Source organism: Larimichthys crocea, chromosome XIV (assembly GCF_000972845.2).
Source record: "Larimichthys crocea isolate SSNF chromosome XIV, L_crocea_2.0, whole genome shotgun sequence".
In the NCBI taxonomy this organism is placed as follows: domain Eukaryota; kingdom Metazoa; phylum Chordata; class Actinopteri; family Sciaenidae; genus Larimichthys; species Larimichthys crocea.
The window spans coordinates 7,807,472-7,828,168 of NC_040024.1; the positions used below are offsets into that span (position 1 = coordinate 7,807,472).

Here is a 20,697-nt window from a genome sequence, read left to right on the forward strand (position 1 = left end):
GGCAGGACCCCACCCTGGGTTAACTACCTCCTTGATTGTGGTGTCTCCCATGTCAGGAAAGCATGAGTTAAAAAATATCAGAGACAAGAAGGTCAGGAAAGGTTTCCGGACACAGTCTCCTGGTTAACGGTGACCTCCCTTCGAGGTTTCTTCATCGTCCTCCAGCAGAACGATAGAGTTACCAGATGAATTCTCCTCCAGGACGCCACCCAGAGACTCCAGAGAAGACTGGATACTTCAGTGCACATAGAGATGTGAAAACAGCAGTAAGTCGTACATTTCTCTTCTCTTCAGATTCACAATTTTGTCTTCCAACAATAACATGGACAGTGTGACTGTTTTCTGACTAATGGTGTTTTTTTTGTGTCGTACAGGGATGAATGCAGGACAAGATAAAAGAAGTGAACCTTTAAATGCATCAACTCATACAAGAGACAGCAGGGTAAGTTCTCCTCTTTGACCTCATGGTGGTGCTGTTGTTTCACGGTTATGAGTAAATGCAGACATGATGACGAGAAACTGAAAAGTACCTAAGTATCTCACGGTGCAGCTGCTGATTACAACCTCTGATACAAAAATTAGGATTGTACTGGGCTGCAGATGTTTTAACTCTTATAGAGAGTGTGTGTGTTTTGTCTTTTGCATATCTCGTGTACTTCCCTTATCTAGCACGTGTTTGCTGAAGCTGGCAGGGAAAGGTAATTAAAAAATGTTCAAGGACAAGAGAGACAGATTAAGGGAAGTGTCATTTTGGACAAGAAACATAATGCTCATTACTAAGGGGAAAACCAAAAAAGGATATTATTGTCCGAGACAGCCCATTTTGAGAAAGAACTGTATAAGAACCACCTGACAGAGCTCCTCGAGGAGCCTTTTCTCTGTAACCCTCTTGTGTGTTGCACTGTTAAACGCTCCTTCTTGTACAAGAATATTAAATTCAACTCAAACTTTGATACTCTGAATCCAGTCCTCCCTTATTCAAAGGTTCTTCTTAAAAAATTCTTGTAACAACCTCCTTGTTTCACTATCTCTATCCCAACTTTGGTTGGCCATACCTAGAACCAGTGTTTAGTTTGTTCTGGTCTACTGTATCAAACATGGAGGTTTACCATGGTGGACCTGATGCACTCTGTGGAAGAGGACCCATGTAGACATAAAAGTCTGATTCTAATGTTACGACCCAATAAAGGGGTATGATGGGAAGTAACATAAAACCAGATTTTAAAGGTTATTAAACAAAAGTATTTTATTAAATGAAAGTTCAGATCGTTTTAACAAAAGGAGGTGAGGCAAAATGGAACTAAGGGCGAGCAAGTGCTGTTAAACGAACAAACCAATATAACAAAAAGATAACTCTACACAGAGCCTATAATATCGAAGTAGCAAACAAAACGAGAAAGAAAAACCTCACTAACTAAGCTACTATCTAATAACAAAAACCACATCAAAACCAGCACTTATAAACTAATGAGTCTAACAGAAATCTTCTCAGGTGTAATCAGTAAATCAAACTAAACTAACTAAACCCTGCCCAGTCCCAGTAAACCAAACACAAAACCTCCAGTTACAAAATACAACCAAACGAGTATCATCAGATATATACATATAACGAGGTGAGCTCACGAACACACAACAACAAGTGAAGCCGCCACGATGCTCGGGCGGCTACGGTTTAAATGCCAGTGATGCTGCTGCGGGGGCGCTCTCATTGGCGGCGTGGAAAGGATGCCACCAATCCTGGCCCTGCACAGCTGACGACCATGTGGTCCCCACCTCCATCAGTTTGGGGCCAACCAGGGACTGGCAATCGCACACCCGTATTTACCTATAGGGGAAAAAACACTACCCACACACATGCGTGGGGCGAAACGGAGGCAGCCGTAACACTAAAGTAATAAAAACATAACGATTATTAGTTTTAGGTGATTAAACAGTTCCGGGTCAGGAAAGTCAAACATGCTGCTAACTGTAGCTGCTGTTAGCTGGCGTTTCTTCATAAAAAGATGTATTTGTTTTAACTTAAGATTTTCTTACATTCTTCATTGGATCCAATGTTTCCTCCTTCATTTTTTTTTGGTTTGGCTTTGGTGCTTTCGGCATTTAATTAATTTAATTAGAATATTTGCTTTTCCACACCTGCTGATCACCTCCTCAGAAGCTGAGGTAATCTATGTGCCATAAACTTTTATCTTTATGGTTCTTTTTACTTCTCGTTTTAATGTGTACTGTGCTGCTGAGGTCAGCCACAACATGCATGGCTGGTCCTGTGGTCTTCGGGACTTACCAGTCTAACACGATCCTGATAGGGGCTGAAGTAGTCCTGATGAGTATCTCAGAACAATACTTTTATTGTTCAGTAGTCACAACTACACAACAACAACTTTGACTCCCTGATGAAGGCGTTGACAACGACGTGACAATGAAGAGTTTTCTTGTCTTCTTTGTGTACACGAGTTTCCTTACAACAACATCTCAAGTACATCAAGAATTTACCGGAATTTCAACACTGTAACTTTTCTACCATGAGTTTCCTGATGGCTGCAGACAGACATTTGCTTCTTTCGCTTCATATGAGAGAGCATTTAGTCTCACACCTGTTGATAAACAGCATTGCCTACAGCAGCGGTCCAACATGTTCGTTCTTGCTCATCTACCTGCATGTTGGTGGCGTCACTCTCTCTTACCCACACTGCCTGCAGAGCATCCGAGTATCTAACAAACATGATGTTCATCATGGGAAAGAGCTCTCTGACAACAAAGTGGTGAAAATGCACCTTAATGAATTAAACTTAATTATTACACTTTTTATATTGGATTTTTTATATTCAACTTTGTGTTTAAAAGTTGCTTATCCTGAAATTTGGCAGAGGTGATTACAAGCAGAGAGAGGAGGGGCTGTTCCCTCACACTGTGTAGGGAGTGTCGCTTCATATTCACTTGTCTGCCAAACAAACAAGCCGCAGTTTCGCAGTTCATTAAACTTGAAATCAACTCTTGGGACTTTTCTTCACCCCGCGAACAAAAATGTTTTTCTCTCTGTTTGTTCTGTTTGTGATCGGCGCAGGTACGTTTCGAATTTAATTGATTACTTTTATGTCATTCACAGTAACATTGACATGTTTAAAATGCCATAAATGTTTGTACGTTTGGTCTCCTGGCACGTTTATTTAAATGTTTCTCTGTGTGTTTTACTAATTAGTAAGTAGTAACAAACTAATGAAAGGCAGCTTCAGGTGTTTGCGTTTGATAATGCTGATCACATTAAGTAACTGTGTCAGAGGTCCCTTTAAAAGGACTTTATCTTGACAAGTAACATAAAGTTTTGATAAGGCGGTGAGCTGTTTTTTCCAGCCGGTAGTAGATAATTAATTATTAGTTATAATGTGCTACATTTTAATGCTGCAGGTGAGTAAGTGGAGTTATTTTAAAGTACTTTATAAACTGTTTAGTAGGATGATCCAGTGGTTTCCCAACCTATGGGTTTGGGGCCTTTTAAAAAGGTAATTTAGTTAAACATGTTGCCACATCAGGTCTCAATGCTTGTTGTGCATGTTTTCACAGTGGAGTCTGAAGTGATTGCCTCCAAAACAATTGAGGTAAGATCTGGTGAAGACGTCATTCTGCCGTGTAACTTGGCACGTTCATACGACATGCAGAGTCTAAGAGTGGAGTGGACACGCGATGGGAAAGAGGTGCACCTCTACCGTGAAGGGAATGATGATCTAAGTGATCAGGACAAAGGCTTCAAAGGCAGAACATCTCTCTTCCGGGAAGAAATGGCCAGTGGAAACATTTCGCTGAAACTGAGCAATGCAACTGCACAGGATTCAGGAAATTACACCTGCTATGTTAAAGCCAAAAACTTCCCTGAGCACTTCAAGCAATGCTCCATTGTTCTTAGTAAGTACAGCTGCTAAGCTAATGCACATTACAATAAGTGATAATGTTATTTATTTTGTAAAAGTACTTAAAGCTCACATGTACACAACTTTAATTTAACAGAGGAAGTGAAAGTGGGCATGGATCATGGGATTAACCCTGGTAAGTAAATATCTTTAGTTTCATTTATTTGTATTCTACATGGTGACGTAACTCAGTCCTACAAGGAACTGTTGAAACTTTGTCGCCAGGTGTTAAACGCCATCTGCTGTAGGGTGTTGACAATGTGCACTCAGAAAAATAATGGTTCCTTAAAAGGCTGTCTGGTTCTACAAGGATCCAGGACCAGTTGAATATTTAGCGCAGGGTTCTACAGGAGGTTTCTTTAATCTTTATTGGTCTCATTTGGTGGAAGATAATAGCACAAAATTAGGACTGCAACTCATATTATGCAAAATTTTGTATTTTCATCCATAAAAACAGGAAGAAATGTCCATCATAAATTCCCAAATCCTAAATTGACATTTTTTCGTGTGTGAATATTGGACTCCAGTCCAGACCATCAACTGTTAAATAATAAATATAAAAAATATCATATGAATGCCGTATAATGTAAAGGCAATGTTTTACTGTATCGTTTGTTAATCAATATCTATTATTTTTTTAGCATTTTTCTTGGAGTTCTGATTGTTTTGATATTTCAGGAGAATATTTTAAATGGTAATTGTACCACAGTGTATTTAATAAAATGTTGTGATCCTGAGCAGGAGAAGCAGGTGTTGAAAATGGATGGATGTTATCGTGAAAGCCCGCAGTAAAGAATACATCTTGACGTCTTTCCTCCGTTCTTTCAGACGGTATCAGTACTGGTACTATAGTTGCCATTGCTGTCATCATTGCCATCGTTGCCGGTGTTGGACTCTTTCTACTTGTGAAGAATAGAAAGATCAGTAAGTCACAAACTTGTTCTCTCTTCATTTTCCCCATTTAGAAAGACCGGTTCACAGTTTTGAAATCTTTGAACAATCCTCAAAAATGCGACAAAACATGGGAAAATAGGATGCAGGTCGAAAAATAGCTTTAACTGAGTAGTAGAGGACAAAAAGTAGAAAATGCTCATGAGCCATCTCGGAAAAGTGATGACTAACTTGTTTTTTTGTCATATAGAGATGTGTTCAGGACAAAGAAGACGACAGCAAAGCATGGAGGAGAACAACGATGTCAGAATGAACCTGAACAACATGAGAAATGACGACCCCGCAGACCGATGACTGACCTATAACTTAGATTTTTTTACATTTTTGAAATATTTTTTCAGTAAAACATTTAACAATGTCACCCAGAGTGTATATTTTTTTATATATATATTTAACATAAGTCCTGAAATCTATCAGAAGCAGAATCACTTTATTGGTCAGGTATGTGAACACATGCAAGGACTTTGACTCCAAGTTGCTCTACGTGTTAAAAAAAAAAAAAAAAAAAACATAAATGAAACCATAAATCTATAAAGAAAATAGATAACAATGTGAATTGTGCTTGCATGGCAATTGCTTATCAATAGCTTCAAAAGCTTGATTTAATTAATCACCCAATTTGGTCGTTAACCAATTTTATCTGGGCTATTCACAGATGAGAACAGACGTCTGCACCGCGACTTAATTGTGTTGTTATCTTGACTCGCCCTTATTTACTTGCTGTAAAGTTTCTAAACTTCCATTTGAGTCTGAAGTTTTAGAGAAGGTGGTTTCATCCCAACCTTTAGTTTTGTCAAAATGTGTCAAAGCAGCTGATGGTACGGGGCACAATCTAATCAGATTCTTTTAGTGACACTATCGATAATGTTATTTTAATTGATGGTCTTAAAACCTGGGTTGTGTAGAAAGAACTTCTTCAGGTCGCCACAGGTAAAATACCTCTACAGCTCACATCACCTGTGGTGTACCACAAGGGTCAATCAAGTTTTGTTTTTCCATAGACGTGCTTCCACTTGGACGTATCATCTAAAATAACAACATCTGTTTTTATTGCTACACAGGAGGAGATAGTTACATTTCAGATTTTCATTTTTCACCCTGTCCAGTGAAAGCTGCGTATCTTTAAATGAGCAGATGTTGAATGTACAGATGCACAGGGCAGGCTAAGCTAAACAGCTAAGATACAATGTAAAGGTAAAAAAGAAGTTGCAGTGTTATAATTGATTCACCAGGAGGTGCTGTTCATGTGTTTTCAGACAAAAAGTGTTTTATTTCATATATAAAAGAAGAAATAAAGATAACTCGCTGTAGAAATGTACAAAAGTTGAGTAGCATATCGGTTGAGGTGACACCTGACCCTGTCCACCTCAACAGTGTTACATACAGACATAAAGACAGTAGTAGTGTAGTATTGTGTACAGGGTTAGACTCTTTCATATAAGACACAACACTACTTTCATACACATCAAAAGTATTTACATGCACCATGAAACAAATCAAAGAAAAAATGTTAGGGTTAGAGTGGGATAGCAATGCTACCTGTCACGAAGCCTGACATTCGCTGATTGGTTGGAGAAAGTCACATGATTCTATACTGTATGTTGAACCACTTTCATGTCAGAGAGATATAGAGAGCTTATTATCTTACATATACACACAAACTATGGCTGAGGTTTTAGTAAGTTAAGGTTTTCGTTTTTCACGACATTAGGTGCTCTGATTCCTCCTTTGAATTGCGCTGGAGCCTGGGTACAACAGATGATGGTAACACTAAAGAACGTCGATGCTGAAGCTTGTGATCTACTGGACGCAGACTATGAGACATGCTCTTTGAACGGCCAATATAGCCTGACGTTCTCTTTGCAGCGTTGGCCGAAGAAGAACTGGATGGCTCCGTATTGTTCACAGTACAGCTCTGGTTACGACGGCTCGTGTAGTGGACTGAGGCTGCATGGCTGTCGGTAGATGTTGGCTGGTCATGGTGGCTAACAGTAGGGCTTAGCTGAGATCTGATGTTCTGTAGTTGGCGGATGATCTCTTCTTTCTCACGAAGCTGTGACTTGAGGTCAGCCCCTGTATGAAAAAAGTAATAATAATTAATAATCAATATTGTAGGATAATTCAATGCAATTCACTTGGTGCGTATATTATTATTACGACTAATGGACATACCAAAATAAAGTAAATAATCCGTTCATTTTACTTTTATTTTTGTTTCTTAATTTCCTGCACTGACTTGTAACACTCGACTTTCTGGTCTCCCAAAGAAAAATTCAGTTAAATTACAATTTCTCCAACACTCAGCTGCACGTCTGGCAGCCTGTCTGTTGGCTTTGGTTACATAGTGAAACAGACAATCTTGTCTTTTGGTATGAGCAGACTGACCTTGATCTGATCTTCAGCGGTCATACTTAGTTCATGCCAAACCTCTCTGACTCTGAGTTTCTCTCATTCCAAGTGTTGCAAGTCAGGACTTTCTCATGAGGAGATGTGCCTTCATGAGATTTGATATATTTTGCATAATCGACGCCCCCTAAAATCACCATATAAGTATTGTGACATCAAGTTAGACGCTAAAAACGTCTTTCTAAAGCAAAGTGGCTCATGATTAATATGCAACAAGACAGTCTTGAATTAAGTTTGTGTAATTCTTTCAGCCTAAATTCATTCAGATAAAGATACTGACTCAGGTGTTGTGTGCTTCCTTGTGGGTTTGGCTCATCACTCCCTCCCTGAGTGGAAATGTTCTGCCGCACTCTTTTCTAACTACAAGGCTTTAAACTGCGAGATTCAGACAGCACTATTTAAAATTGCACTTCTACTGCCTTGTCTAATCTAAACACGAGTTTCTAAGCCGAATTCAGTCTTGTCTCTGTGTTTGTTACTTACCAGGTTTTCTATATTTCATCCAGACAAAGACAACTAATGCACATGTGGGTAATAGAAGTAAAACTGTCACTCCAGTGGTGATGGCAGTGGGTAGAAAGCAGGATCTCATGCAGTCAACTGAAATGACAAATATGAACAAATGTTCAAATTTCAGTTAAATTATGACTTTCTTTTTGATAATCCAGTTGGTTGTAGATAAGTTGTTAAAGTTCTGCTGTACCTGGTATGAGAATCACCGTGTTCCTGGTCTGGTTGGTCTTTGGCTGGTGAACTCTGCAGGTGACGCTGTGATAAGAAGTCATTAGTAAAGTTTAGTTTATCAATCATACATGTAACGTTTTCTCATGAACAGATTATAAATAATGATGCTAGGCGATGGTGTCTCTGTTATTCGTACGACTGTTCTCGCACTATGTAACTTTGGGTACACTTTTCGGTACATAAATATTTGACAGATTTTGGTGAAACTGGATCATATTTTATGGAGAAAATGTTTTCTGGTTTTCCCTCTGATGTCCTCCGGCCGCCCCGCCTCATCTCAATTTCTATGCAATGCTGCTTTAAATGATATGATATAAATGATAGCTTGAGTAATAAACTAAATTTGAACCTGTTGGTAGCATCCTGGAGCGTCACTTTTCGTGTCACGGTGTAGCATCCACTTGTTTCTTGATGTCTTCTTGGATCATCAGCAGGAATTTCTTTTTCGCGATCATCCAGAAACGTGATCTCAGGCTCTGGTAGCCAGCAGCTGGCCTCACACTGAAGATTCACTCCTCCACTCTTAGCTAAAACAACTGAGAGTTTTGGCTGAGAAACTGCAACTATAAAAACAAGAATCACACAAGGCGTGAACTTTCAAATATTCCGTCAAATGCTTCTCTAAAAAGACATGAAATATCTGTTTAATAAGAACTCCAAATAGCCAAATGTCACCACACCAAGTTGCTGGGCAAGGACCCAACTTTCAGGCCTTTTAGGGGATTGTAATCCAACTGCAAAACCTTTACTATATATAAATAAACTTGACTGGACGTACCCACAAGAAGCTGCACTGTTGTAATGTCCCGCGGAGCATTCTTCCACAGCTTCTTGCATTGGTACTTCCCTGCATCAGACAGTTGCACGTTGGATATCCTTAATGAGATGATCCTGTTCTGCAGTTCTTTCGTGATGAAGCTTGTCCGGTACTCGAAGGCCGGATTCTTCATCTCATAAGTCTCACAGCCATCCCGGTACAGGAAGACGATGTTAGGCTGCAGGCCTTCCTTGGACCATTCCACCGTTGGAAAATCATCGTGGTCATTGATGTTGAAACTGCAAGGAAGAATAGCATCCCCGCCAGCAAAGGCCCAGACCGTCTCTGGTGGACCATGCACCACAGATTTTCCTAGGGAAAAGGGTGGACAACATTCTTTAGTATAAAGCAGTACATTACAACAGCACCACAAACTACAGCTTTCAAAATTACACTAAAGCTGAATTAACCTTTTGTACTTGTTGAAACATTGCCACCACCTGACTGATTCCTATACTGAAGCCAAAGGGCGGATTTGACCTAAATTAAAGCAACATTGTGAAACTTCTCTACCATAAAACCATGATGATCCTACACTAAAATACACTGTGAGTCCACATGAAACCAAAGACAGAGTGCTGTTAGCTTCCGGTGAACACACTTGCACCCAGAACTGAGCACAACCTTGAAACCAGCCGTGGCCACTCTGTCAGAGAATACAGTAGCCTACAGAGGTGGTTTTCTTGCTGGGTTTGGCTCCTGGCATCCCGGGGCTGAGTCAGTTCAGTTAGCAGCATGGCTGACTGAGCTAACGACAATTAGCAATTCGCTACTTCGCAATCTTTCCATCATAAAGTCTGTAAATCACCTCTGTAGTGTAAGTGTAATGTTATTATTGGTCTCAGAGGCCAACTGGCTGCCAGCAGTTAATAAGTGGTTAGGCCAAAGCTATGTGTCCATCATAAACTGCGTAAATCACAGAGAGTTGAAGCTGAACAGTCAGAGGACACCAGAGGGAAAAGCAGCAAATATATTGTGCATAAAATCTGATCCAGTTTCACCAAAATCAAGTTCTAAACTTGGGATGTTGTACAGTAATCAGTGAGGCTGTAGCAGACCTCTGAATCAAACAGGAAGCCCTCCACTCTGTCAGAAAAGAGGAAGTCTTTCACACGTCATTTTATCAACACCTTTTTTTTTTTGTCTTTTTTTTTGTATCAACTCTACAACACTGGAATAGTACAAGTACAAATATACAACAGACACACTATAACAACCTTTAACAACTTCACACAAACAAACACACAAACAGAATCTACATTTCTGCACTAATTTACATCAGTTAACACGCTGAATGAATTTAGTCTTAGACTGTCACTGAGTTATCTCACGGAAGAAACTTCCAGAAAGGGGATGGAAATACAAAAAGTGTGTGCTGAACCTTTAATTTATAGAAATTAGAAATTTACAGCAGTGCGAGAAGTATTCCGATTCCAATTTTTTACTTAAGTAAATGTAACAATATACATATACATTCACAAGGATCTCTCAAGGAACAACCAAGGACCTAAATAATTAGCTAAATATCTTTTACGAAGGTGTGAGATCTTAAAATGAGCTCTACAAGCAACAATTAGTCAATGAAAGTAGTCTGGAAAAGGAATGGTGTCATCCTGTTTCTTTGAATGAGCTTTGACAACTGCACTATGTCTTTCTATCAAATGCAGTATTTCGTAACATAGATTTGAAATACTAATATACGAGTACCTCAGAATGTAGCAGATGTACGTCATACTGCTGCTCTATTAAATCTGTTTCTACTGATTTTATTATAATTCATCCATCAGTAGCTCATTTGTTGTGTGCTGTAGACAATCCCTGTGGAGTTGTTTAAAAAGTCACATACCTGAACAAGACGAGAGCAGAGCGACAACCGGGAAAAGGCGATAATATATCCTCAAGATCATCATCGAAATCATCGACATCTAAATCGTTTTTCTTCTTTCTTCTCTTGCTTACTACCACAGAAAAGGGAAGCACTGCACAGCAGTGTGATTTACTGTCACTTCAACCACAGAAAGTTTGGTATTGTGTAATTTAAAGGTACAGTCATTTCTTCAACGTCAACGGGTATGCTTGTCTTCCAGTCCTGCTTGCAGTAGTCGATGACCAGCTCTTTGTGCTTTTTACCTTTGTAGGCCTCTTCCAGACGACCCTCTCATGGCAATGGCAAGTCTACATGACCATGTTTTTAGTGGTTTCTGAGCCCAGAAGGATATCAGGTCCCCAGAAAGTTGCCAGTCCTGCACTCACCACAATTCTTGATAGAATCTCAGCTGCTGTGGTTCCTGGCATCTTCACTCCAGCCTTTACAATGGTGATCGTCTGGGTGCTGGTCATGGTGCCAGGTTTACAGGCTCTGCCCAAAAGAATTTCAGCAGCAACTGAAGGATGTGTTCCAAGATCTCCTTTTCTGAACATTTCAGGCAATCAGGAGATTCCACTTTGCCCCCAGATAATGAGCTTCAATAGGCTGAGCAGGACATCGTACATCGTATTAGTTCATGTGGCACTTTGGTCCATGACCTACTCCCACCAGTCTTCCCCCCGGGACTTAAGGGGCAGCTTGAGCTTGGTGTTATTCCCATGAAGGGTGAGCCGCATCCCAAGAAAGCTGCCAAGCTCTCTAAGATGGAGCTGGAGACTTCGTAGGTGATCCTTGACAGGATGTCCCTCTAATATGTAGTAGGGTAGAATAAACTGGAAACACTCAAGTAAAGTACTGTACCTTGAATAAATGTACTTAGTTACCTTGAACCCTGAAACTCTGCTGTGTCTTTTCCCCAATGCAGCAGCTCAAAGGAGGTCCTATTGCATTTCATGTATCAGAATTATTTGCCAACCGATTGAACAACAACAAAACAAAACACAGTTAACAACGCCTCGTCTAACTTTTGTAGACAAAAGACGTAAATGTACCCTCAGGCTAATGTTGCTTTAATGCATCTCCAGGCAAACAGGGCTGACCTCTACTCCACCTCTCATATCTGAAATGAGGAAGTACAGTATGCTCACATTGTCACAGATGCTGAGTAACAAGCGCTGAACACTCTGACTTTCAAAACAACACAGGGATTACTTTGAGTGTTACTTTTACTTTTTAATTTATTACTGCTACCGTGGTAACTGCAGCATTTGATGTTGTAGCAGCTTGAGCACGTGGAGCTGATGGATTTACTTTTGGGGATTTAACATCGATGCAGTATGTTTCCTTTCTCATCGCCTGGAGGATTTAAACACAAGTTTCTGATTTCTGTGTCTGCATTTTGAAAACAAGGTATCAGTTTAATGTAACATTATTTTGGAACTTCATTTCATTCGGTGCGCATTGTGTGTTGTGAACAGCAAAGCACGTGCTGCTTCTATTGTGTTGCAGCCATTTCCTTAAACACTATCGACTGCAGCGTGCAGATACAGCCTGAAAAGTCGTAAAAACAGTTGTAAAACAGGAGTATGACATAAAGAAAGCAGACGAGCTCATAAATCTTCAAACTAAACTTTAGTTTTACCATCAGAGCTGTATTTACCTTAAGTCTTTTATATGTGTTAATGTCATAAATACAACCCGAATAAGCATTTGCTTTAATTTTTTAATCTACTTTTCATTCACTTGCAGATTTCCAGGATGAAGCAGTTTAAAGATGACTTTTGGTGACTTTACAGTTTTGCGTTTACACCATACAGTCGTCCTCTTTGTTTTATTACAGTCACGTGGAGGTAATAACTTTTTTTTACATTCCCACACAAAGGCAGCATTATGTCTGTTAGACGTTAAAGGGGACAACTCAATTTAACTTAATTTAGATAATATATTCAAATATTACTAAATTGATAAGAAACCAACAGAGTCTCAGCTGTTTATGTCATTTTCATTGTCAGTGACAGTTTGTTGTGTTTGTTAATGGGACTGTGCTGCCGCAACGCCTTTTTTTTCAAAGGCTTGTGCCACTAAACACAGTAATATTTCATGGCAAAACGTTTATTTTATAAGGCACTTTGTTGAAATGCATACAGAATCAAGCAGTATTTTACGTTACATGAATTATACAGTAAATTGTTGTTATATGTAATGGCAAAACCCTTATTCATACAATATATTCATGTTAAAAGGTGGTTAAATCAACCAGTTAAACCACAGATCTGTTTCTTTCCAGGTGAACCTCAGGTGATTGGTCCATCGCAGCCAATAGTGGCAATACTTGGTGAGGACATTATTTTGCCATGTCGCCTGGAACCTCCAAGGAATGCTTCTGGTATGGTTGTGGAGTGGGCGAGACCGGACCTGAGTCCCGGGTATGTTTATGTGAGGCGAAACAGTAAAGAACATGTAGCTCACAAACAGCCCTCCTACAGAGGAAGAACATCCGTGTCCATCAACAAACTGGAGGTCGGAGACGCTTCAATGAAACTGTCCGAGGTGACGCGTCCTGATGAGGGAACCTACAGATGCCTTTTTCCTCAACTGGGTCAATACGCCTTCGTTGAGCTTGTTGTTGGTGAGTGGACACACAGTGTAATTTGAATTTATCAGAGCAGAAGAAGACTTGCTTTAAAGAATAGTTTGACATTTTGTGCAGTAGATATGAGCTTAGCTTAGCATCAGTAGGAAACAGTCAGCTTGGCTCTGTTCCAAGGTAACAGATCTGCCTACCAACATGTTTGATTAGTGCACAAACAACGTGTGGGTTTACCACAAGGTTTCATGACTAACTGACATCTGCTGGTTGCCTGAGTGCTACGCAGAGACTATGACACAGATACAGTCTCACTGCAAAACCACAAGATGTTTTAACACCTTGCGTTTGTCTAAACTCTGATACAACCAGCAGAGTTACAGCTTTCCTAAATCCTTGAATCCCCAATCTGTAAATTCTTGACCATCTCATTTGTAGGTGCCGTCTCCTCACCTGTTATCAGTTCAATGAGCACAACAAGCAGCAGAGAGGTGGTTTTACAGTGTGAGGCTAAAGGCTGGTATCCAGAGCCTGAGGTGTTCTGGCTGGACGCTGAGGGAAACCTCCTCTCTGCTGGACCTACAGAGACAGTCAGAGGTCCTGATGACCTCTATACTGTCAGCAGAAGATTGACTGTGGAGAAGAGCGACAACTTCACCTGTAGAGTCCAACAGAAGAACATCACCCAGACCAGAGAGACACACTTCACTGTGTATCTACCTGTTCCAGGTAGAGATGATTCATAAATGAGTCATATCTTTACTATAAATACCATCTTGCTCCATGATTTATAACTTTAACTGATATCTTCACAGTTCTTGCTCCGTACGCAAAATGCATCTTGGCTTCAGGACTGATTTGTGTCTTTCTGTACGCTGCATTCATAGTGCAAGAATGCAGAATGAGGTATTTTTTTATTATTATTATTTCACGGTACTATCACTATTTCTTTCCTTATTTAGTGTAATGGATACAAACTGCTCTTTGACTCTTATTTTACAGGAACAAGGAGGTGCCTGATGACCTAAGAGGCCCATAGCTGAGCCACACCTGTAAGAAATGTGCTTTGTTTCATAGACGTGTAACATTAAGCAGCATTGGTCATGTTCAGTTCATACAAAGCATTTCATATGACAGCAGAGGGCAGAGTTTGTATCCCATCTTTAACACTCGTGTCATGAAAGCAAGTTTTGAGTTTGTTTCTGCGTTTCCTGTTTTATTTTGTAGTTCCACCCCGTCTGTCTTGTCTTATTCTACTTCCTGTCTTGCTTTCCCCGCCCCTGATTTGTTTCTCCTGTCCCTGATTAGTCCTGCATGTCTTTTTTTAGCTCCTGTGTTTCCTTTGTTTCCTTGTCTGTCCGTTCTGTGTATAGATTTGTTTGCGTATGTCTTTGTTAAACTAAATATCAGCACGGCTGTAATTCTGTCACAGTCGATGTCAGTCATTACCGTGCTGTTATTCTCTTGACCAGTCAGATTGCTACAGATCTGATCTAACTGTTGTATAATGAACCATGAATGGCCTGTTTGTTGTTCACTAGGTTGAAGAAACATGGTGCAGCTACTTTAAAAGTTGGAGACACAGAAGACGAAAGAAAACCACAGCAGGAAGTGAAACCAAGCAGCGCAAGCCTCGACTTCTTCTTTTCGAAACTCTAATCTACAGATCACTCATCATATAGAATTACATATATCCTGCACATATACTCTCATTATACAGCACGTGCATTACTGACTTCTCTAAATAAGAATGTATTATCAATCAAATGTTATTTATACAGCACTTTTCATACAAAACATGTAACACAAAGTGCTTTGCACAGAAAATGCTGACACCCTCCACCCACTCCAACCCCCCACCCTATTATAGACAAAGCACTATGCAAACTCAGGAATCATAGTATTTATTTCAGTTTTACCATGTGACCATGAATGTGTTTTTTAACTACATGTTGGTATTTTGCTGATATCCGTTAAGCTTGTTGTCTCTGTTTATCAAATAAATGTGTGCTCTATGCTGAGAACTGAAGTTTCATTCTTTTTGTGTGTGTTTTTTTTTTGTTGTGATGGATTTCTGTTTCTATCGTGGGTTCAAACATTTTCATGGCCTATTGCAGGTTTGAGTTCTATTGCATTTCATTTATCACCGAATCAACAAAACAAAACACAATTAACAACGTTGACAGCGAACTTTTACGGTAACTAATGTAAAGTTACCTCGTCTAACTGCCGCTTGTATCCTGTTACACTTATTTCCATCAACTAACCACTGTCAACTGATACAAACTGCTGAAGTGTGACTTACAGAAGATTCAGAGAAGAACAGGAGCGATCAACAAAGCATGATAACCATAATCACAAATGATATGCATTTTTCATTGATTACTGCAATATAGACTTTTAGTTAATTTCTTTTAGGATTTAGTTTTATTTCATTATGACACTAAACATGACAGCATACCAAATACAATATTTACATACCAGGCTCCCTTTCGTTTATAACTTCTGTTTTTTTTGTGTTAGTTTCACATACTGGTTGACCGGTTGTACTTCTTCTATTTATTCCCATAACACCACACTGGACAGTCGGTTGTCATGCTGTCGGTAAGAGCTGCTCTTAATTTAAAATTTGAACGTTCAATGTTATGATATGTCATAATTACATAATCTGTGACTGTTAAAACAATGTGTAGGTTTAGTCTATATAAAGGGAACTCACATGTGAATGTCTGAATTGTTATACTGTTACATACAAACCATTTAAAAGAAACTGAATCTGGACAGTTTAAACTTTGTAAACTGTAAAAGAAGATGATGTGAGATGTCGTCTTTTGTGGAGGAAACCCCCTTCTACTTTACTCTCTGCAACGTCACCCACGGGTTTCTGGAGAGCTCTGAAAAGCTTTTTGTCCTTTTCATTTTCAGGACTGATGTTGCATCCAAAGACAAACACACATGACAGACTGTTCTTCATCATTCTCCTAATACTGTCTATTGAAGGTAAATCTATTGAAGCGATGTGAATATAACAGATCAGATTATACAATGAGACACAATGAGTCGTGTTTTGAGCTTCTGATCTGTTCCTCTGTCTGTCCTGATTTCAAGTTCTTCTCTTTGTTTCTGAAATGTAAATGAGATCAAGTTTTTTGATTCAATGGTTTCTCTGTCTTTCATAGCTAATGTGTTAGTTTGTTTTCTCACGTGCTCATTCGAGGTTTGTGCAATCATAAAAAAAAAAAAAACAGAACTCAGAAGAGGAAGTCAGTCTTCATGTCCACCCACAGACAAACTTGCCATGTCTGCTTTTGACATTTCAGCTGTGAGGCTTATGGAATTTTCTAACCTTAGGTTACGTGAGGTGACGTGTGGGCCTTGAGGTCCTCAGTATTAGTTGTTTGGCTTTGGTTGGGAACAGTAGGTGCCAGTCTATCTCAACACTGTGGTGTCCAGGGTCACAGAGACCTGTTGCTGCCTTCATAGACATAATAGATAGCTTGTTGTTGACGGTCCAATCTGCGTAAACAGACATCTGTGTCTCCAGACTAGAATATGCTGACAATAACACCTCCATGGATAAAGACATTCTCTGTGACTCATTCTGGGCGTGTAGTATTTGTGCTGTTATCTTGGGGTTTAAAGTCGATCCACCAGGATGAGTTGGGCAGAATGTGAGACCGACTCAGGCACTTCTGATGAACTTTGAGAGTGTCTCTAATTCTCCTTGGCCAAGCGTCAATAAATAATCAGAGGCTCCCGACCTCACCATTGACCTTTGACTTCAGCAATTTCCCCACAACAGCTTCAGTGGTCAAAGCCACAAAAAGTTTATTCAATTATTTATTTTCTTTTAGAATCTGAAATAATCGGTTCGATGACATGATTTATAACTAAGCTACTGTTTCCTTTTTTTCTGTTCAGGTTTCCTTGCAGAACTGTCACAGTTAATTTGTTCACATCAGCCAATCGTGGCCCTGGCTGGTGATGATGTCATTCTACCATGTCACCTCGAACCTCCCATCGATTCAGATTCAGAGACCGTGATATGGACCAGACCTGATTTAGACCCAAAATATGTCCATTATCACCAAGATGGACGACTCAATTTTAAGAATCAAAATCCATCTTATTATTTCCGCACCAGACTGTTTGTGACTGAACTGCCAAATGGAAACGTCTCCATGAAAATCTCCAGAGTGAAACTTTCTGATGCAGGAAAATATGAATGTCATCTTCCATCAATGCAGAAGGAAGCGTCCATCCAACTCAGTGTTGGTAAGTCAGACTTGCTGCCACGAGCAGTTTGATACAAATCAGTGACGTATGTTATAATTCCTCCTCTCTGGTCATCAGGTGTCGTCTCCACGCCCGTCATAGAGTTTGTCTCCAATCAGAGCAGAGAGGTGGTTTTACAGTGTGAGGCTAAAGGCTGGTATCCAGAGCCTGAGGTGTTCTGGCTGGACGCTGAGGGAAACCTCCTCTCTGCTGGACCTACAGAGACAGTCAGAGGTCCTGATGACCTCTATACTGTCAGCAGAAGATTGACTGTGGAGAAGAGCGACAGCTTCACCTGTAGAGTCCAACAGAAGAACATCAACCAGACCAGAGAGACACACTTCTATGTTCCAGGTTATAAAGAGTTCAAAATAAATTCAACATATTGTTTCTGTTTTTTAACAGTTGAGGTCGAGTTTGATTAAAAAATGTCGTTCTGTTCTGTGTTGTTTCATTTCAGGTCATTTCTTCACAGTTCAGTCTTTGAGTCAGACTGACATCATCATCATCGTCATCATCGTCATCATCACCTCCAGCCTCATCATTTTTGTTTCTGTTTTTCTGCTGTTTATTTTTATCAGATGGAAAAAAAAACAGTAAGTGTCGTCTTCATTTTCCTCTTTCATGTGGAGTTGCTGTCAGAGCTCTTCATTGGCTGTTGTGATATGTTGCAGCTAATTCCAAAGCATCAACAGATTATATAGAACAATGTTCATGATGTTCATGATTGACATTTCTTCTTCTGTTGACCCACAGAGACCATGAGGATCCAGAATTCAAGAATCAGGTCAAGAGAGACGAAAGCAATACAGGTGAGATTTCTAACTTCACGGAAGAAAGGAAGAAACTGAACAGAACTGTGGAAGAAATGGAGAGAGCAGACCAACAGAGAGAGCTTCAGGAGGAGGAAATAATGACTGAACAAACCTCGAACGCCCCAAATTAGCTATGAAAGACAGAGAAACCATTGAATCAAAAAGCTTTGATTGTTTACATTTGAGAAAAGATCAGGAGAGACAGAGGAACAGCCACTGTCTCCAGGATATGAACTGTACTGACCACAAAGAGCTTCAGGTCTGAAGATGCTCACAGTCGTCAGTGTTATTCACTTCATCTGTCGGTGTATGTAAATATTGAATTGAATACTGTTATGTATATACATATGTTACTTTGTTACTGTACACTTTAAACCAACTCCCAAACAGAAATGATAAAAGAATCCACCTGTAACATGAGCGCCATCTACTGTGATTATTTTGTATGAAAACTGTCCTGGCTTCCAGAAGCTGAGGTTTTATTGATAATATGTCAGAGGCATCAAGTTTGTCTGATGATACATGAAATAAAAATGACAATTCAGGTTGACTCTTAACTTCATTATGAAACTAAACATTATTTTGAGTGCATGTAAACGAAAAATAGAAACCTTGTGTTAATTTATCATGTAAACCAGAAGACAGTTCCCTTTAGTTTGTAACCTCCCTAATTTGACGTCATTCTGCTTGCTATATTTCTCTGGTTCACATGTTTGTTTGTCATAATGTCAACAAGAGTTGCTTTCTAAATGAAAATTTCAACGTTAAATGGTTAGTCTGTGTTACAGCAATATAGATTATCACTTATTTATCCATTCATCCAAGTCCATCTTAATGTAAAACTCTGTTTGTATGCTGTTACCTTTCTTAAGTGGCGCCTTATCACAACTTAAAAACACAGTCCTACTTCCGTGTTAACATTTGTTCTTGAGTTAAGCTGAGGAAAACCCGAAATGGCATGAGGTTCCCCTTTTTTTGACGTCTTGTGGTTTAAAACAGTGTGACAGCACCAGCTGAGCATCAGCATTCTGTTGAACTGTGGGAGACAAAAAGAAGAACAAAAACAAAACAAAACTGGCATACTCTGTGAAATGTGAATAGTGGACCTGACCCTGTGTAACCCCATGAAAAGACATGCCCAAAACTGCTGGTACTTCCTCAAAAGAAAATATACATCACATCTTAATTTAGACCAAAGAGTGCATTCGTCATTCCGTCGGTAAGAGAAAACTTTACTTTATATCAAATAATGAATCATCTTGACAATGGTAAAGCTTTGACTCTTAAAATGTTTTTATTCCATAGTCTATAAAAAAAATGAAATTTTGACCTTGTATATTTGCGTCTGTACTTTTATTTTTTAAATTTCCTTGAGATTAGCTTCCCAAATAATTTCCTCTAATATTCTGCAGTGTTTTGTAATTATCTGTCTGTATCGATTTTTATTGATGCAGGTTCAGGACAGATTCAAACAGCCTCTCCGTGAACTAAATGACTTTGACTGTCAGTGTCGATGCGTCGTGATAGCTGAAGTTTCTGATTAAACATTAACATGTGAAGAAAAGAAATGAATTTTATTTTACTGAGAAGCTGTTGAAGTTGTATTACTTACTTACAGGAAGTCAGAAAATAACAAACCCACCTTTCAGGATAAAGTGCCGTTAACAGAGTTGGTTCTAAACTCTATAATATGTAAAAGTGTAGTTTTTCTTCCTGTGAAATGATTAAACTAATACTTACTTTACTGTTGGGCATTTGAGTACTGCTTCTCTGTTGTCACATGATGGGTCACCATTTGAACGAACCGTCACATCAAAATGTCTCAATCCAAGACACATTATATGTGGACTGAAGGAGTTAGTGGTCTGTGTGATTGATCTGTTGGGGTTTTTACTTGATATCTCAGTCATAATTACTCTGTCGGGGCTAACATTAGTCTGTTTATTGGCTTTGCAGTTGGTGTAGAGAAGATATATCTAACATACAAATCTTTCTTTGTAATTTCCAGAAATTCAGTATGGTGCAGCCCATCGTCATAGTCACCGTCCTTGTTCAAATATTGACATTTGGAGGTAATTTCAGAGCGTTCACAGTTTAGTTTGAACTGTGTCTGATTGTTCTGTGTTGGATTGTAACACGATGAAGTGGCAGAGTATGAAGATAAGCTCAGTTTTTTGAATTTATTTGGATATATTTAATATTTGGTTGGTACGTTCATTTTGAATAAATCAATTATTATTCACTGCCCAACTATTGTTTGGATTTGTTTCTTTTTAGGTTGCCTTGCAGAGCAGTCACAGTTAATTTCACATCAACCAATCGTGGCCTTG

General features: G+C 39.3%; 4 protein-coding genes across 6 annotated transcripts; 3 read left to right on the forward strand and 1 right to left on the reverse strand.

Moving 5' to 3' along the window:
- Nucleotides 1-21: 21 nt before the first annotated feature.
- LOC104934579 (myelin-oligodendrocyte glycoprotein) lies at nt 22-5,217 on the forward strand. Of its 2 annotated transcripts, XM_027287799.1 has the most exons (6): nt 22-266; nt 375-442; nt 3,562-3,900; nt 4,003-4,041; nt 4,734-4,829; nt 5,047-5,217. In XM_027287799.1, exons 3-6 carry the CDS (start codon nt 3,651-3,653, stop codon nt 5,148-5,150), a joined length of 489 nt encoding a protein of 162 aa, XP_027143600.1. In that variant the 5' UTR covers nt 22-266; nt 375-442; nt 3,562-3,650; the 3' UTR covers nt 5,151-5,217. The 2 variants fall into 2 exon arrangements, with proteins under 2 accessions (XP_027143600.1, XP_027143599.1); XM_027287798.1 differs by lacking the exons at nt 22-266; nt 375-442 and adding an exon at nt 2,306-3,064.
- An 880-nt stretch (nt 5,218-6,097) lies between these two features.
- LOC104934573 (butyrophilin-like protein 10) lies at nt 6,098-10,822 on the reverse strand. 2 transcript variants are annotated; one of them, XM_027287795.1, is made up of 6 exons: nt 10,670-10,822; nt 8,785-9,135; nt 8,356-8,569; nt 7,966-8,030; nt 7,746-7,862; nt 6,098-6,929 (listed from the first exon to the last, which is right to left on the reverse strand). In XM_027287795.1, the coding sequence occupies exons 1-6, from the start codon at nt 10,746-10,748 to the stop codon at nt 6,556-6,558; spliced, it is 1,200 nt and encodes a 399-aa protein (XP_027143596.1). In that variant the 5' UTR covers nt 10,749-10,822; the 3' UTR covers nt 6,098-6,555. The 2 variants fall into 2 exon arrangements, 1 of the variants encoding a protein (XP_027143596.1); XR_003463736.1 differs by lacking the exon at nt 6,098-6,929 and adding an exon at nt 6,965-7,574 and having other exon boundaries at nt 7,627-7,862.
- A 1,015-nt stretch (nt 10,823-11,837) lies between these two features.
- LOC104934572 (butyrophilin subfamily 1 member A1) lies at nt 11,838-15,311 on the forward strand. The gene is made up of 7 exons (XM_027287797.1): nt 11,838-12,100; nt 12,440-12,540; nt 12,978-13,319; nt 13,716-14,006; nt 14,093-14,183; nt 14,280-14,329; nt 14,819-15,311. Exons 2-6 carry the CDS (start codon nt 12,465-12,467, stop codon nt 14,314-14,316), a joined length of 837 nt encoding a protein of 278 aa, XP_027143598.1. The 5' UTR covers nt 11,838-12,100; nt 12,440-12,464; the 3' UTR covers nt 14,317-14,329; nt 14,819-15,311.
- Nucleotides 15,312-15,817: 506 nt separating this feature from the next.
- On the forward strand, nt 15,818-18,912 carry LOC113747615 (butyrophilin-like protein 2). Its single transcript, XM_027287796.1, has 6 exons — nt 15,818-15,881; nt 16,203-16,277; nt 17,199-17,552; nt 17,631-17,906; nt 18,013-18,148; nt 18,309-18,912. The coding sequence occupies exons 2-6, from the start codon at nt 16,208-16,210 to the stop codon at nt 18,496-18,498; spliced, it is 1,026 nt and encodes a 341-aa protein (XP_027143597.1). The 5' UTR covers nt 15,818-15,881; nt 16,203-16,207; the 3' UTR covers nt 18,499-18,912.
- The last annotated feature ends 1,785 nt before the right edge of the window (nt 18,913-20,697 follow it).

Coding starts and splice junctions, on each gene's coding strand:
- LOC104934579 (XM_027287798.1), top strand. CDS start 3,025: ATGTTTTTCTCTCTGTTTGTTCTGTTTGTGATCGGCGCAG. Junction 3,065..3,561: donor TCTGTTTGTGATCGGCGCAG/GTACGTTTCGAA, acceptor ATGTTTTCACAG/TGGAGTCTGAAGTGATTGCC. Junction 4,042..4,733: donor GGATCATGGGATTAACCCTG/GTAAGTAAATAT, acceptor CCGTTCTTTCAG/ACGGTATCAGTACTGGTACT.
- LOC104934573 (XM_027287795.1), bottom strand. CDS start 10,748: ATGTCGATGATTTCGATGATGATCTTGAGGATATATTATCGCCTTTTC. Junction 8,570..8,784: donor AACAGTGCAGCTTCTTGTGG/GTACGTCCAGTC, acceptor TTGTTTTTATAG/TTGCAGTTTCTCAGCCAAAA. Junction 6,930..7,745: donor GATGAAATATAGAAAACCTG/GTAAGTAACAAA, acceptor TTTTTCATACAG/GGGCTGACCTCAAGTCACAG.
- LOC104934572 (XM_027287797.1), top strand. CDS start 12,465: ATGACTTTTGGTGACTTTACAGTTTTGCGTTTACACCATACAGTCGTC. Junction 14,007..14,092: donor TGTGTATCTACCTGTTCCAG/GTAGAGATGATT, acceptor ATATCTTCACAG/TTCTTGCTCCGTACGCAAAA. Junction 14,184..14,279: donor GTGCAAGAATGCAGAATGAG/GTATTTTTTTAT, acceptor CTTATTTTACAG/GAACAAGGAGGTGCCTGATG.
- LOC113747615 (XM_027287796.1), top strand. CDS start 16,208: ATGTTGCATCCAAAGACAAACACACATGACAGACTGTTCTTCATCATT. Junction 17,907..18,012: donor GACACACTTCTATGTTCCAG/GTTATAAAGAGT, acceptor GTTTCATTTCAG/GTCATTTCTTCACAGTTCAG. Junction 18,149..18,308: donor ATCAGATGGAAAAAAAAACA/GTAAGTGTCGTC, acceptor GTTGACCCACAG/AGACCATGAGGATCCAGAAT.